At 45.8% G+C, this 12,156-nt stretch overlaps 1 protein-coding gene across 1 annotated transcript in view; it reads left to right on the top strand.

The window, feature by feature from the left end:
* DNAH1 (dynein axonemal heavy chain 1) overlaps positions 1-12,156 on the top strand; it is a 71,900-nt gene that overhangs the window by 32,333 nt on the left and 27,411 nt on the right. The window contains 17 exon segments of the mRNA XM_074913820.1: positions 12-117; positions 1,190-1,303; positions 1,625-1,774; positions 2,267-2,353; positions 2,457-2,643; positions 2,759-2,850; positions 3,332-3,486; positions 5,164-5,341; positions 5,629-5,823; positions 6,506-6,625; positions 7,242-7,400; positions 8,335-8,439; positions 9,645-9,785; positions 10,282-10,442; positions 11,137-11,294; positions 11,431-11,604; positions 11,976-12,014. Coding sequence (XP_074769921.1) covers positions 12-117; positions 1,190-1,303; positions 1,625-1,774; positions 2,267-2,353; positions 2,457-2,643; positions 2,759-2,850; positions 3,332-3,486; positions 5,164-5,341; positions 5,629-5,823; positions 6,506-6,625; positions 7,242-7,400; positions 8,335-8,439; positions 9,645-9,785; positions 10,282-10,442; positions 11,137-11,294; positions 11,431-11,604; positions 11,976-12,014 — 2,321 coding nt within the window.

Below are 12,156 nucleotides of genomic sequence, written 5' to 3'. Positions count from 1 at the left end.
TCTTTGCCCAGCTCTGGTGCATGGGCTTGCTTTGATGAGTTCAACCGCATTGATATCGAGGTGCTATCTGTGGTGGCCCAGCAGATCACAGTCATTCAGAAAGCACAGCAGCAGAGGGTACGTAATGAACATGTGGATGCAAAGGTAGACAAAAAAAATCTCCACTTGAACTGGTCTAGGTAAGTCCTTGTCTTTGCATGCATCTTCACTGCTCAGGGGCAACTCAGACAGACATACTTGGGATGGAGAGGTGTGAGTAATGCCCTAGCTGTGGCACATCATATCATGCTGTTACACAGTCAGCATCCTGGGTGGGTTTTGTAACCTCACCCTAGTCTGTGCTGCCACAGTTGCCCTTACTCTCACAGGCTGAAGTACATCTCAGCTTGAGCTGCAGTGCCAGCAAACTGGTGTGGGTTACAGATGCACTGAGCTGATACAGATCCACTCCAATACAGATCCACTGAGATGATACAAATTGGAGCTGTGTTAAAGGCAGGCAGCCAGTGTTCTGCCAGGAGTTGCTCAGCACCATGTTTGTCTAAATGTGTTAGTGGATTCACAAAACGCAGTATGCACAGAAAAAATGTGTACTCATGCACACACAGCATGGCAGCGTCAAGTGAACTGTTGGTTACATGGAGACTCAGCTGTCAGCCAGTCTAGCAGACAGCCTCTGCCTTGTTCTCTGGAGACTCAGAGCGCTTAAGACCTGAATCTCCTTGACTTTGGCTTGGAGTTAGAAACTTGCTCTCTGTGAATTCTTCTTCATTACTTTATCCCCCATCTGAAATTATTACCTACACAGCTTTAAAAAGGATTTAGGTTTCTCTTTGCCCTCTCTGCCACGAATTAATTCAGGTCCAAACTCTACTGCAGAATAAATGGAAAGATGTTTGTTTACAGCTGGAGGGATAGAAGTCTGTTCAAGAGCCAAAAAAAAAATATTTTTGTTATCACTAAATCTTCCATGAGCCTAGTTTCTTAAACGCTGAAAAATATTGCTGATGTTACTGGATTCCTGAAGTGGGACCAGATTGAGTCACTATAGTTGTGAGCAGCTGTGTGTGTGCGCTTGATAATTTAACTACTGAAAGCCATTGTTTTCCTCTTGGAAGATTCTGCTACGTTATTTAATTTGCAGGTCAGGCTCTGTTCTTTGAGGATGATCATATTTTTAATTTTCTAGGTAGATCACTTCATATTTGAAGGCACAGAAATCCCACTGGTCCCATCCTGTGCAATCTTCATCACAATGAACCCAGGGTATGCTGGGCGTACTGAACTGCCTGATAACCTGAAGGTAAGGAGGGCAGACTGCATAGACAGAAAAAAGAGGGGCATACAGGTGCTGGATGCTACCCAGACCACCAGTGTGTCCATGACAGTGATTAGGATGTGGTGCTTTTGGAGCATTTCTAGGATAATTTTGAGATTTGAATCACACCTGTAAGCAAATGGTGCTCCTCAGATGCAGTCTATAGGGATGCTACCCTGACAGGTGCCAGACACACTCATGCTGTGTCCTCTAAACAGTCTGGAGTAGATACTCAGCCTTTTTGATTTGCTGGAAAAAGCAAGAAACAACACTGTTTTGATCTTGTGTTGGAACTGTGTGTTTCAGGCTCTCTTTCGTCCTGTGGCTATGATGGTCCCAGATTACTCCATGATTGCTGAGATCTCGCTCTACTCCTTTGGGTTTAATGAAGCCAAGGTCCTTGCAAAGAAGATCACCACAACATTCAAACTATTGTCAGAGCAGCTCAGCACCCAGGTAGATGTCTTAATATCCATGAGTGTTTTTTAAATGTGAGGCTTTTTCAGCCTAGGCACAAAGTACCTGGATGGTTCTCTTGGTGCCTTGTGACAGCATATCACAGAATGGTCACAATACCCATTCTTCATCTACCTCCCTCCTTTCTAGTTCTCATTTCTCCTCCTGTGGCTGGACTTGCATTCAGGTCCTAGTTAGGATTACAATGGCAGGACAGCTGAGCCAAGCAGCCCTGCCTGCTTCTCCATCCAGCTAGGATTTTTTGCCAGCCAGTTATTCTCATCTTCCTCACCCATAGTTGGTACAGCTGTGGACTAGTTAGTTTTTGAAGGATCCTGAGAGCAGACTTGGATGAAGTAGCTGTTGTTCTGAAGGCATAAATCTGATTTTTCTTTTCTTACCTGCTAACTGGGTACATGAAAAGGTTCGGGTGTTTTTTTAGCTGATGCTCCCGTATATGATGACATCATTGTTTCCTCTGTGCCTTTCCAGGACCATTATGACTTTGGGATGAGAGCTGTGAAGACTGTCATCTCAACAGCTGGCAACCTCAAAAGAGAGAATCCTACTATGAATGAGGTAAATGTGCTTTTGCTTCATACTGTCGTAGACTTCTGTGACCTTTTCTGCAACCAGATAAGAGTCAGGATCTCTGAAGTTCTGAGTTCTTAAATCTTTGCAGGAGCTGATCTGCCTGCAGGCTATCAGGGATGCCAATGTGCCCAAATTCCTGCAGGACGACCTCACACTCTTCAATGGTATTGTCTCAGATTTATTTCCCAAGATCAGAGAAAAGTCTATTGATTATGGCATCCTGGAAGAAGCCATTCGCAAATCCTGCATCAAAAAGGATCTGAAGGATGTTGATGGTGAGGGGAAAGGCTCTCCACAAGCTCCCTCTGGGCTTGGGCTTTTAGTCCGTTGCCCTGCCCTAGGAAAGAGACAGCAGGTCCCAGACCCACACTGCATCTTCTTCCTCTACAGGTTTTGTGACTAAGTGCATCCAGCTCTATGAAACCACTGTTGTTCGTCATGGCCTTATGCTGGTGGGGCCAACAGGTTCTGGGAAGACAAAGGTATGGTTGAGACACTGTGCTGGCCCCATCAAACCATTGCCTACCTAGTAATGCAGAGGGTTAAGCTTCACAGAAGACACACACTCCAACATTTCCAGCTTCTCTCAGACAGAAGTCAGGGCACCAAGATGCTGTCTTTTAGTATTGATTTATAGCCATGGGGAAGTATATTACTAGCTCACTCTTTTGAGTTGGGAGATTAGATCACGGTTTATTAGCTCTGCTGCACATTTCTAGGGCTGAGACATACTTTGACATCTCAAGATGCTTCAGGCCTCTTGCATGGGAGATCTAATTTCCTTCCCCCTTGCATCTAGAATGCTTTATTTCTTTGAATACAGCCAGGCATCTCCTTACTATGATACTATCCTTCACTATGTCTCCTTTCTCACTGCCTTTTGAATGCAATTGCTGTGAGAGCAAGTGGTTTTGTCATTACGAAGCCATGGCAGTTAACTCTCTTGCTCTTCTGCTTTTGCAGAGTTATGAAGTCCTGGCAGCTGCAGTGACATCGCTGAAAGGTCAACCTGCAGCCAGTGGTGGGAATTATGAAGCAGTCAGCTACTTTGTACTGAATCCCAAATCCGTCACAATGGGCCAGCTTTATGGAGAGTTCAACTTGCTAACGCATGAGTGGTAAAGTACAAAACCTGCTTTCCTTCCTTCCAGATGGGAAACGCTTTCTTCTGGTCTTGAGCGTCTTCTCTTCAAGGCTGAGAACTGTTTAGGATAGTGGCATAAAACCAGAAGTGATCAAGTCCTTATCCTCACCAAGCTACAATAGCCAGTCACGGGGATTTAAGCTGACATCTTCTATTGTGTGCTTGGCCCGGCTGCCAGCACATGCCCAGACAGTTACTGCAGCTCAGCTCGCAGCATGAACTGCGTAACAAGGAGTAATTCAATTGCTTTGGAGCACATGCCCCTGCTCTAAGATACAGCAGCTTAAAAACACTTGCTTTGCTTCTGAAGAAAAGTGACCTCTGTACTGTGCACTCGAATTGTTCTGTATAAATACACTGGTGGCCTTGAATGATGAGGAATGACTTTCAGGCATAAAGAGGCATTTCATTCCCGTTACCAGGGCTCCTGTTTGCTTAAATGGTTTGGAAGCAAGAACCAATAGCCCATTTGCCCTCTTGACAGCCAGGTCCTACTGCTTATGTTTCCATATGTGACCTGAGGTTGACTTTGCAGCTCACTTTATCCAGAAGCTAAGGTGTGAGGAGCAGTGTGAATCTCCCTTTGGCCCTGTCACCTGCCACTTGCTTAGGGGCAAAGCTAAGACTGTGTTCTCTAAAACAAGGGAAACAAGTGAAATAAATATGAAACTAACTGCCTCTAGGAAAAGTGCAAGCAAGTAAACATTACTGATGCTGAGACCCAGAGCTTCCCAACCTGGGCTCTGGTGCATCTTTACTGAAGGACATTTTATAGGATATTCCAGTTAAGCTTGACAGTTTATTTATGATGTGACTCTACACAAGGGCAGCACACAGGCACTTCAACATGACAAAAAGAAAAATACAGCAGCCATGTAAAATGTATTTACAGACAAATCCATCTGTTTTAATCAGTTGAGCTTTAGAACAGACTGTTTTCCCTTGATCTCAGTAACAATACCCTGGAATTCACTAGCACTATAAAAATAACAAACAATTATTTAATAACAGGAGTAGAGTCCAGGGCCTGAACAGAAATTGCACTCCAGGTTTCCATGTACAGATTAAGTTCTTGTTGTCAACAGCCAGCATTCCCTGTGGGTCTGCTCTCCCATTCAGCAGCTCTGGCACCACTGGGGTTCACAGGCAGCTGAGGATGGGGAAATTCAGTTATAAAGAGGGTAGAGACATGCTCTTTCGCCTGGATTCATCCTCGTAACCTATGGTTACCCAGCTGAAGCATCTGAATTACCAGAGTAGCTGTCCTAAGTCTCCCTTCACACATGGCAAAGATAAAGAGGCACCTCCAGAGAGCAGGTAACCCCCCTATGACCTGAACTGGATGCTAGCAAGGCCTCTGCTTTTCACTGAGGGTAGGGATGTTAAAGGGAAGCTTGGCATTTTATAGTTAGATGACATGAAGTCCAGATTCTAGTGCCCAAAGAAATTGTGTCACTCAGGCTGAGATGTATGTCCTGGTAAAAGAAAGAGATGTACCTTTATGCAGCTCATCAGCAAGTGAGACACAGGTATCCTTGGGCACATGAACCAGGGTAAGATTCTGGCTCTGTTGCCTTATATGGTGGAAGCTTTACCGTTGATTTCAGCAAAACCAGAATGGGCCAAGCCCTGCCTTCCTCCCACCTTTCAGGACAGATGGGATCCTTTCCTCACTCATCCGGCAGGGAGCTGCAGCCACTGACACCAGCAAGAAGTGGTACATGTTTGATGGGCCAGTTGATGCTTTGTGGATTGAGAACATGAACACAGTGCTAGATGACAATAAGAAGCTGTGTCTCAGTTCAGGGGAAATCATCAAGCTGACAGAGGTAACTCATCCCTCTGACTTTTGTTGCCTGTTGTCTGTTTTTCCTTCCTCCCTCTTGGAACAGACTTGCCTTTTACTTTCCACTTGATACCTGTGATGGACTTGTATGGACATTGGTGTTTCAGGAGCAGCCCTGTGTTGGCCAGACCTCTGCTGTGCTACACAAATACAGCAAAAAGAGGGCTCCTTCAACAAAGGGAAAGATTTCAGCTTCACCAAGTTGTGCTGAAAGATATATCAGAAGTGATCAAGCCCTTATCCTCCTTTCTTTCCTTTTGCGATTTCCAGAGCATGACCTTGATGTTTGAGGTCCAGGATCTGGCTGTTGCTTCCCCTGCCACAGTCTCCCGCTGTGGCATGGTTTACCTGGAACCCAGCATCTTAGGGCTGGAACCCTTAATCGAGTGTTGGCTGCAAAAAATCCCAGACATCATGCAGCCCTTCTCACAGCAGCTAGCATCTCTCTTCAGGAGATTCCTCAAGGTGAGCTATCATGCCATTCCAGCCTTTCCATGGCTTGGAGCTTGTCAGTTCAGATAGCAGCCAACCCAGACTTGTCAAGTCCTGGATTTAAATGCCATTGTGAGAACACTTCAGACTACCAGTATACAAACCGCTCTATGAATTTCCTGGATTTAATAGAGGTTATTCAACGATCCCTATAGATGTGATTTAGTCTTATTGGTCATTATAGTTTGTTTCATTTAATTTTAAAATTACCTTCTGGACATCCCTGGTGTAACTCCATTGCTTACAGTGGAATAACTCCAGGGAGGAAGTTGTAAGAATAAGTCTTGTTATTTCTACTCTGCTCCTAAACCACTAGGTTAATGAATAACCTGGAGCTGCAAAGGAAAGCTCTGATGGGAGCAAACCATTTAACAACAGTGATGGCAAGTCAGTTGTTGCACAGATGCACATCACTGTTGCACAGAACCAAAAGGCAGGCCAAGAGGTTAAGACTGAACCAACGGGTTTGTCTTGCTTCTCTACAGTCAAAATGGTTGTACTTGGGATGCAGTGGGAAATGGCAGCATTCTCAGTCATACCCTCCCTGGTAAACATAACCTGCAGGGAGACAAGGAGAAAGCAGAACCATAGAAGATAAAAGCAAAGTCAAATGTGTTGGATGGTGACACTGAGCTGTTCCTGCCTCTCCTTACAGGAGGCCATCACCTTTGTCCGGAAGTTTGTGAAGGAGATAATTGCCTCAACAGACAGTAACCTCACAAGGAGCCTGCTCATACTCTTGGAATGTTTGTTTCAGCCTTTCATTTCCATTGAGGTAGGATTTTGCTACCTCTATCACTGTCACTTTTGCCTGTAGCTCTTCAGGGCCCTAAGTCATGCAAAGGGTTAGTCACCAAAGAACAAGGTGTTGGTGCAGAAAGGTCATGCTGTAGCTCATCTACATGGCAGAAGGTAATACAGCAGTCTGCGAAGCACAGGTAAACATGGAAGGATTATCCTTGGCCCACTGAAAGAGCAGAAGATAAGCTCCATGCCTACCAGGCTGGAGGGAAGAGGCTCACTTTTATTTATAGCAGAGGGAATTGCAGAATGGAAGACATATCAGAGCTAAGCAGTGATGCACTCCAGATTGCAGGTCCTTTGAGAATTAGCACTGAAGAAGGCTGGACGATTTTCAAATTAAAAACCAAGGACTAAATTCTTCTCCCAACTCCTGTTGAGTGACATTAATTCAGCAAGGGGAGTCTCTCAAGTACACCAATGAAACAGCAAGTTTTAATCCACAGAATACATTAACAAGGCCTGTGAAAATCTGGCTAGAAAAAGCTACATAGTAGCTTAATAGAATTACAAGCACATTAAGAAGAGTCTGGTTTTGTGTACTTTAACCATGCCTGAGAATTTTACTTCTGTTCTTCTATGGTTCTCAGGGAATTAGGATGATTCCCCAGGAGAAGGCAGCTCGTATCAGAGAGCTGATTGAACCCTGGTTTATATTTGCTTTGATCTGGAGTGTGGGTGCTACTGGAGATTCCCAAGGTCGCACTGCCTTCAGCTTGTGGCTGAGGGAGAAGATGGCAAAGGAAAAGGTGAGTAAAGGAAAGGCATATCCTCTGTCATTATAGAGGAACTGGTAATGAGGAGTGGGGGTCAGAGCTTCCTGAATGCCTGAAGGCTTTGGATGAGCTTCCTCTTGAGATCTCTTATACCACATCTGCATAGAGCTTCAAGGGACCCCTTGTTTTGCAAATTATTAGGCCTAGCATAAAGGACACAGCCAGCATAAAGATGAACCAATAACCAAATTGTATTCGATACAAAAGGGTCAGTACAGGGGTGAGCACTAGGGGTACAAACAAGTCAAGTCATGTTATACATAATCAACATCAATCCCACTGACCCCAACAACGACACCACACAACCAACAATGGGTGGAATAAATGGTGAAATGTAGTCTCCCATAGAAGGGACGGGAGAGAACAGAATCAACAAGCCAAATACATAAGACCAAGGAAGCCACATACTGAATCTCTACACAGCCCACGTTTACAAAGGCCAGACCTGACTGGAGCCCAGTCCCAGGGAGGCGGGAGGTCCTTCCCCAACAGGGAACTCTGCACAGGGCATCCACCTCACAGACAGACACTGCTCCTGCCTGCAAGGGGTCCCAGCTTTATCCCTCAGTGGGACACCTGACCTTTGTTACTGACTGCGGGACCCCTGGGGCTCCTTTACCCAATGGCTCTGTATGCCAGGCCGGCCCCACCCTGGAGGGAAGCCTAAAGGTAAACTCACCCCCCCTTTGTGAAGGGCTGTGGGAATCACCCATATGTCAACCTTAATTTGGGGCTTGGGGTTGAAACCCCAGCACTTCACCCCTCAAGCTGGAAGATCTGGGAGAGAGACCTGGCCTCCCCTGGCCTGGGCAGCATACCATTAGTAAAGTCTTCCTTGAAGTAGTGCAGATCCTCCAGTGAATTCAGCTGAATGGCAGCCAGGTTCACCACAGCTTTATTCTCACAGATCCAGTTACTTTTCCCAGAAGAAGGACTGGTTTATGACTATAAACTGTATGATGCTGGGCTTAGCAGTGCTGAAGATGATCTGGATGAGGAGGTCATTAGGGAGGTAAAGTATTTCACTTTCAACTCCAAGCTGGGAAGTTTGGGGGAGGGACCAGGAAACAAAACAATCCTGCAGGATTTGGTAGGATTTTCTCATCAAGGGTAAATAAGAAAGGCCTGTAGGAACCAACCAATGTTTAAAGTGAAATCGAGCTTTTCATTAAAAGTGGAAGGCAGTTTCTCTGAGTGCCCTCGGGGTTGTGAAACAGATCTTTCAAATATGAGCCAAGGGCTGGTCAATTCAGACCTGAGTGCGTCTGCCAGGAAGGTGGGAGGGCTCTTCAAGTGTGGCTGCTGGAAGAGGACAGGGAGAAGCTCAGACAGAAAGATCCGTCTGGGTTAGAAAGCAGTGGACAACAGCAGAAGAGCTGTGTGCAGCAGAGTCTGGAGGAGCAGCAAGGCAGACAAATATGCCATCTTTTTCACAGGAGACAGCAGTGCAGTAGGGCATGGAAGGCCCATCTGACTGACCGTCATCAGCCTCTGAGCTGAAAGGGGGGGAAAAAAAAAAAAAAGAGGAAAATTATTTCCCCTTCCTGAAATCAGGGCAAAGTAAAGAGCCCTACATAAGCGTCAGATGCTTAGCAGAAGCTGCCAGCATCATCTCTGTGGGAAGGCCACATGGGGTGGTCAGGAATAGGCATTTTCTGTGTTTTTCAGCACATCCCTGACAAAACCCCTATCTCACTTGTGTAGTGGCTTCTAGGAGGTTAGTCTCTGACTTGATTCTAGCACAAGTCATTCATGTCTTGTACAAGTACAAAACCTCCATGTGCCTGTGAGTGCAACAGAAGTGATGGCACCAAAGGTGAAGACAGCATCCCAACTAAGCCCTCATTGGTCCTCTGCCATGGAGGCACTTACAGGGTGTGTCAGCTTAGGACAGAATTCCAGTTCTTCCAGATATCACAAGTGTGCCATCCTGCTTTGATCCCAGTTTTCAGAAGGGAGGGCAAGTGTGTTGCTGCTGGGGCAATAATCTCATAACCCTTGGGCTACCTCCCTCCCGAAAAGATATGAGTCAGACACTCACATCATTGCCATACAGAAAGGTAAGGGTGGCAAACCTAGATAGAGGGCCTGGAAACCTGAATTCCTCTTCAGAATCTGAGCTACAGGAGGAAATGTGACAGGGAAAACACAGCAGAAATAGTTTTCCCATAGGGGATGTATGCAACTGTCTCCTCTAAACTCACTCATACCTTTCAGGTGTGCTGGGAGAAGTGGCTGGACTCTACAGTGAAGTTCACCATGGTTCCTGATACCAACTTCTGTGACATTATTGTGCCCACGATGAACACAGTCCGAATGGCCCATCTGCTGGAGCTGTTGCTTACCAACCATAAGCCTGTGTGTGCTCAACCTTGTCTTTGATTTTTTTAATTCAACCCTTGTTCTCATTATCAGGGGCACCTCTTCGTCTCCCAGTGCAGTCAGAACCTAAGAACTACCTTATTTCCCACTCTCATGGATTTGTATTTCTCTGCTCAAAAGCTGTGACTAAGCAACAAGAGTTCTCCATTCAGTCCCCAGGCATCATGCCAGTGCCCCAAAGGAATATCAACACTCAGTTGTTCAGTCAAAATGCAGTAATTGCTAGATAGCCCATCACCATCCCTCTTTACCCGTTTCCTACAGTTCCATTTCATACTTCTCTGGTTGGATTCCTTCCACACCAAGAGATCTGTTGAACAGCTGTGCTTACTGAAGAAGCGAGCCTTCTCTCTTCTCCCAGACTTTGGATGCCTAAGTGAGCAGTAACCTTCAGTTCCTCCAGCAAATGTCAGAGCTGGGAAACACAAGCCGTATTTCTATGGTTATGTTGCTTTGCTGATTGTGCTTCCAGGTTCTCTGCATTGGTCCCACTGGCACAGGGAAGACTTTCACAATTACGGATCACCTTTTGAAGAACTTGCCTCTCAGATACATCACCCACTTCCTGATGTTTTCAGCACGCACCTCTGCTAACCAAACCCAGGATCTCATTGACAGCAAACTGGATAAGAGGCCAGTTTCCTTTCTGTGTTTGCCAAGGCAATATCCCTGAGCTCAGTGTTTCTATCAGCTTGGCCATTTAGTTTCATCCCAAGACCTGAAGGGGCCCCAAGCACATACAGTTGTGGATAACAAATAGGGCAAACAGAAAATCTAGGCTGGGACTGAGAGCCACTAATAACTTGATACAGTGGCAAGAAAGTGGGAAGGGTTGGTGAGGATCTGTAAAAGTTGCTCCAGTTCTAGTTCTTCAAGAAATACTACATTTCACAGCACAGGTGTTTGCAAACCCTGGTGTGGGGTCTTCCTAGAAACCTAGGGGAGAAAATGTGGCTGCTGACCCCCAGCCCCACCCCCCATCGTTAGCAGCTTTCCCTTTTTCCTCCCTGCTCAGCCACTGGTTTGAAGTTTCCAACACATTCATAGGCTCAAGCTTTGCTCTTATTTGCACCCCTTTATTTATTGACATTGTGCATAAGTAGACAAAATTTCACTTGTGTTTGGAAAGAAGCCAGTTCCTCAAACACTGCTCTGGATCCTTTCTGTGCAAAAGCCCATATAAAGGGGTATATGTAGTGTAAGCATAAATGTAGCTGAAACTGCTGACCCAGGAAGGCTCTGGAGAAAAAACTGCTGTTGGCTCATGTTAGGAGAACTTTTGCAATAGGAGTTATCCTGTGTCCTTACATGGCTTCTGTCCTTACAGGCGGAAGGGTGTGTTCGGGCCTCCAGTTGGACAATACTTCATATTTTTTATTGATGACTTGAACATGCCCACGCTGGAGAAATACGGTGCTCAGCCACCCATTGAGCTGCTGCGGCAGTGGATGGACCACCAGGGCTGGTACGACAGGAAACAGATCGGTATGACCCAGGTCCTTTGCCCAGTACTCTTGGCAAAAGTTGGCCTGTTGAAAGATACACATACCGCTGTGGAGATTTGTGACAAGGGTTTTTTATCTACAACTTAGCATTTGTTCCTGATTTTGCACCCTTCAAGGTACTTTTAAGAAGCTGGTAGATATTAATTTTGTCTGTGCCATGGGACCTCCTGGAGGGGGAAGGAATGCTATCACTCCACGCCTCACTCGCCATTTCAACTACCTCTCCTTCACTGAGATGGAGGAGAGCAGCAAGAAGACTATCTTTTGCACCATCCTTGGCAGCTGGATGGGTAAGTTCTGCAGACAACTGCCACCTCCTCGTGCTGCAAGTCAACCCAATGATAATGGAGGTTGGAAGGAGAGGAATTAATATTGAAGATCTGATCAAAGTGTTGGACACTGGAACTTACATTAGTTGCTTGAAGATGCTTTTGGGAAAGTGTTGTCTGAATTTTAGCAAACAGAGAGCTCATACACTGTTTAGTCTCAGGGCCAGAACTCTGCTGGTGCAAATTGGCAAACTTCAGTTTTGGCCCTCACAGTTTCCTAAGGTATCCTATAGCCTAGGCCTTTTGAAGAGGATTTTGTTTGTGATGGGTGATGCAGATATCCTTCACCTCAACAGGTAAAGTGGTAACTCAGGTTTTTTGTCTTTTTCTAGCTGGACTCCTAGGAGAAAGAAGTTACAGAGATCCAGTGCGTAAGTAAGAGCAGAAAGATGAGAAAGAGACTGAACAGAACAAGCTGATGCGCACAGCATGGCATAGCTTACCTGTGCTTTCAGCAGGCAGACACTTGCCCAGACAACAGCCTTCTGTGGAAGCAGAGCCTTCTGTTACTCT

Source organism: Athene noctua, chromosome 10, assembly GCF_965140245.1.
Source record: "Athene noctua chromosome 10, bAthNoc1.hap1.1, whole genome shotgun sequence".
Taxonomy (NCBI): Eukaryota; Metazoa; Chordata; class Aves; order Strigiformes; family Strigidae; genus Athene; species Athene noctua.
This window is presented reverse-complemented; position numbering and strand designations above follow the sequence as displayed.